General features: G+C 59.6%; 1 protein-coding gene across 1 annotated transcript in view; it reads left to right on the forward strand.

Annotated features, from left to right (window-relative positions):
• R3HDM4 (R3H domain containing 4) overlaps positions 1-3,641 on the forward strand; it is a 6,675-nt gene extending 3,034 nt beyond the window's left edge. Inside the window, exons 6-10 of the mRNA XM_006898014.1 lie at positions 369-411; positions 473-558; positions 1,038-1,123; positions 1,671-1,726; positions 3,538-3,641. Of these exons, the coding sequence (XP_006898076.1) occupies positions 369-411; positions 473-558; positions 1,038-1,123; positions 1,671-1,726; positions 3,538-3,641 (375 nt within the window). The remainder of the gene's footprint in view (positions 1-368; positions 412-472; positions 559-1,037; positions 1,124-1,670; positions 1,727-3,537) is intronic.
• The last annotated feature ends 310 nt before the right edge of the window (positions 3,642-3,951 follow it).

Consider the following 3,951-nt stretch of genomic DNA (forward strand, 5'->3'; position numbering starts at 1 on the left):
GGTGGGTGGGGCCTGGGGTGGGCGTGATCCTAACGGGTCTGGGCGGGGCCTGGGTGGGCGGGGCCTGGGGTGGGCGTGATCCTAACGGGTCTGGGTGGGGCCGGACATGGGTGGGCGGGGCCTGTGCGGGAGGGGCCTGACAGGACTGGGTGGGCCCAGCGTGAACAGGGTTGGGCAGGGCTGAGTGAGGCCTGGAGTGGACAGGACTGGGTGGGCGGGGCTGGCTGGGACCAGTGTAGGCGTGTCAGGGGCTGGAATGAACTGGGCGGGGTCTGGTGTGGGTGGGGCCTGGCCTTGTTTAATGATGGCATGAAATGAGGTGGAGCTTGGTGTTGATGGGACCTGGTGTGAATGCGGTCAGCCCTCAGTGTGGCGGCCACAGGGACCTAAGTGTGGACCCTGGCTCGGGAGGTGGGCAGGGTGGGAGTAGGGTCCGGCCTGCTGCCTCAGCCGTCCCCATGCCCTCCTGCAGATGACCCGGCCTACACCCCCCGCGAGTGCTTCCGGCGCATCAGCCGCCGCCTGCGCGCCATCCTCAAGCGCAGCCGCATCCCCATGGTGAGTGGTGGCCACAGCGGCCTTGTCCGCCTGCCTTGGTGTTTGTGCCGGTCTCTGCGGCCCCCTGAGAGCTCTGGTGGCATGTCTGGCGTTGTGTTGCGACCCAAAGGCCGCGCCGCGCTTCCCTGGCGGTTGCATCCACCTGCAGCTCGTTGGGGAGGTAGGTTGTGAGTTATAACCTTGGACACTGATGCAGAACACTGTGAGTTGAAACTGACACAAGGCCTGTGAGGTTTTTCAGTCTCAGGACAATCTCCAGCATGCGACAGAGGAGGAGACAGACCACTGTGATCAGAGGGTGGGACAATGACAGTGGGTATTGCAGGGTGTATAGGAGTTCACCAGGCAGCAGGCACAGGCCATGCAAAGGTGATGAGCTGTCCAGGTGCCCCGGGCTGGCTGAGTTTTCTGCTTCCTCCAGGGCTCCCCAGCAGAGGGGTCCTGCCCCTTCTGCTCTGATCTCTGGGTCTGCCTCACAGGAAACGCTGGAGACCTGGGAGGAGCGGCTCCTGAGCTTCTTCTCCGTGTCACCCCAGGCTGTGTACACGGCCATGCTGGACAACAGGTGACCGGGCAGAGAGGCCCCAGTTCTGGGGGATGGGAATGAAGGGAGGTAGGGTCAGGTAGAGGAGGACAGAGGGAAGTGAGGTTCGAGGGAGGTGGAGGGCAGGTGGAAAGGGACAGAGAGGGGTGGAGGGCAGAAGAAAGTCATGGGCAGTTAGAGGGGTAGAGGGAGGTGGAATGTTGGGAGAGGGGGCACAGGGAAGTCAGAGGTAGTTGCGGGGCAGAGGGAGGTGGAATGTTGGGAGAAGGGGGCACAGGGCCATCGGGCGTTTTGGGAGAGGGGGCACAGGAAAGTCAGGTGGTTGTAAGGGCAGAGGGAGAGGGGATGGTGGGAGACGGGACACAGGGAAGTCGGGGGTGGTTGGGGGGCAGAGGGAGGTAGGGTGTTGGAAGAGGAGGCACAGGGAAGTCAAGGATGGTTGGGGGGTAGAAGGAGGTGGGGTGTTGGGAGAGGGGGCACAGGGAAGTCGGGGGTGGTTGAAGGGGGCAGAGGGAGAGGGAGGCATAAGCAGGAGGGGTGCAGCTGTTTACACCCAGCCCCTCTGCAGCTTCGAGCGACTCCTCCTTCATGCCATCTGTCAGTACATGGACCTCATCTCTGCCAGTGAGTCCAGGGTCCGGGGACCCAATGGGTGGAGTCTGGGGAGTGCGAGGGTATGAAGAGGCAGCAGGACTAACCACAGTTATTTGGCTGAAGTGCCTTCGGGCCTGGCTCCACTCTGGATGATGCTGGGGTGCAAGCTGGGCAGAGACTCCTCAGTGCACCCTGCCAGGGCAGAGCCTCAGGGGGGCCTGTAGGGGTGATGCGGTACCCCAAGATGTGATGCCAGACACTAGTATCCAGAGTGCTTTGGTCCAGCCCATTTCCCTGTTCCACTTTCCTGCCCTGTGGGCAAGCCCCCTTCTGGACCCTTTGCACCAGGCTGTCCCAGGACACAGCCCCTTCAGCAAGGTCCTTACAGGCCCTTGGTGGCCCCAGGTGCCCCATCTGGTCCTAGTTCCCCAGCTGACTCCTCGCCTCCTGCCTGGTGTTACCAGGGAGATAATTTCCATGGCAACCACAGGCTCCTTTCTCCTGGTTCTCTCTGTGGGTGGCCTTTGTTCCTTGCAAGGAAAGCAGACCTTGGGGGAGGCTGTCCTCGAGGAGGGGAGTGTGTTGGTGCAGGCATCCTTGCAGGCTGGGGGTGGGGTGGGGTGGTGGGCATCCTTGCGGGGGCAGGGCGTTCTGGGGGGGGTGTCCTTGTGGGGTGTCTAGCTGTGACTCACAGTGGAGCAAGCATGGCTCCAGCATGCTGGAGTGTGGAGGAACGCTGGCAGAATAATGCAGACCCCAAGGCCTGGCCTGAGACCACAGAGCGTTCAGTGTTTGGAGTGATGGGAAGGTGGGGGTCATGAGGTCAGCGTGGCTGGACCTTGCTGCCGCCCGCGGACCAGGAAAGGCTGAGGGGCTCAAGTACCACCAAGGCAAGGATAGCTTCGGGCCTTGTGCACCTCAGTTCCTCTGTGCACTGGGTTCCCCCAGCGCTGGAGAGGAGGACCCTGGATGAAATGGACTGACACAGTAATGGGGGTTAAGAGGGAGGGTGTGTCAGAGGCAGGGAGATGGTCAGGATAGAGCAGGGTTCAGAGCTGTTGTGCGTCGGGTCGCTATGAGTGGTGAGCGACTGGACGGCACAGAACAGTAACAACAATGGGTTCCCACGATTGGCATGGGTCTGCTGGCTCCCCTCAGCCTGGAGAACAGAGAACTATGGCCCGGGGCTTTCCAAGAGTGTAGTCTCTGCAGAAAGAGACCTGGTGACATAGTTCATTAGACTCCTAGCTGAAAAGGTTGGTGGTTCAAATCCTCATGCACCTGCCTCCCGGATGTGAGAGAGAGGCAGTTTCCTTCCATAAAGGGAAGGCAGTGGAGGGCGGCGTTCAGTGAGAATTGACTTGTGGGAGGCAGGTTCCCTTCAGTTTGAACTTTATTTTTTTTTTTAATTTTATTTTATAATTTTTGTGTGAGGGTACCGTTAAATCAGATCTGACTGGTACAGGAAGAGATTGTCCCTCCTTCCCCAGCAGAGCATCTGGTGGATTCGAACCATTAGTCTCTAGGATTGTAGTTGCAGCTCCTTGCCACTAGGCCACTAGAGCTCCCTTCAGTTTGAGCTTTAAAAGCAGACTGGGTGTCAGTCTCCCTGCAGCAGACAGTGGGCTTGAACCCCCGGCCTGTGCTTGGCAGCCACGTTCTTGAAGCACAGTGGGTCAAGTTAAAGCAGAGGCTGAAGCCTCAGATGCACAGACACCAGGGACAACCGTTGTCTGCTCTGAGGGTATCTGAAGTGTCCAGGCCCCATGCCCAGAGCTGAACCCTCGCAGCCCCTTGGGGCCCCCCTGCCAAGCCCACACACTCCCTGTCATTCCCCACAGGTGCCGACCTGGAGGGCAAGCGGCAGATGAAAGTCAGCAACCGCCACCTGGACTTCCTGCCGCCGGGGCTGCTCCTGTCTGCCTACCTGGAACAGCGCAGCTGATGGTGGTCCTTTGGTCCCTGCTGAATTGAGATCTCTTGTTTTTAGACTTTGTCGTGGAGACTTGCTCTCCTAGCTTTGCCCGGTCCCCGCCCCGTCTCTCAGACAAGAGCTGGTGGTGACTAGAGCCGCCCTGACCCTCTGCTCCAGGACTTGTATTTGGGCAGGGAGACCTGGTCAGGCGTGTCCACGTTTCTTCATTCACCGTCTTTGGCCTCGCCTGAAGCTCCAGCGAGGAGGGAGAGGCTGGGTTTTTATCACTTTTAATGAATTTGGCATGATTTGTTGTAGATTTTTAATTTCCCTCTCAGGG

This window comes from Elephantulus edwardii, unplaced genomic scaffold (genome assembly GCF_000299155.1).
Source record: "Elephantulus edwardii isolate Elephantulus edwardi_28Jun2011 unplaced genomic scaffold, EleEdw1.0 scaffold00217, whole genome shotgun sequence".
Lineage (NCBI taxonomy): Eukaryota > Metazoa > Chordata > Mammalia > Macroscelidea > Macroscelididae > Elephantulus > Elephantulus edwardii.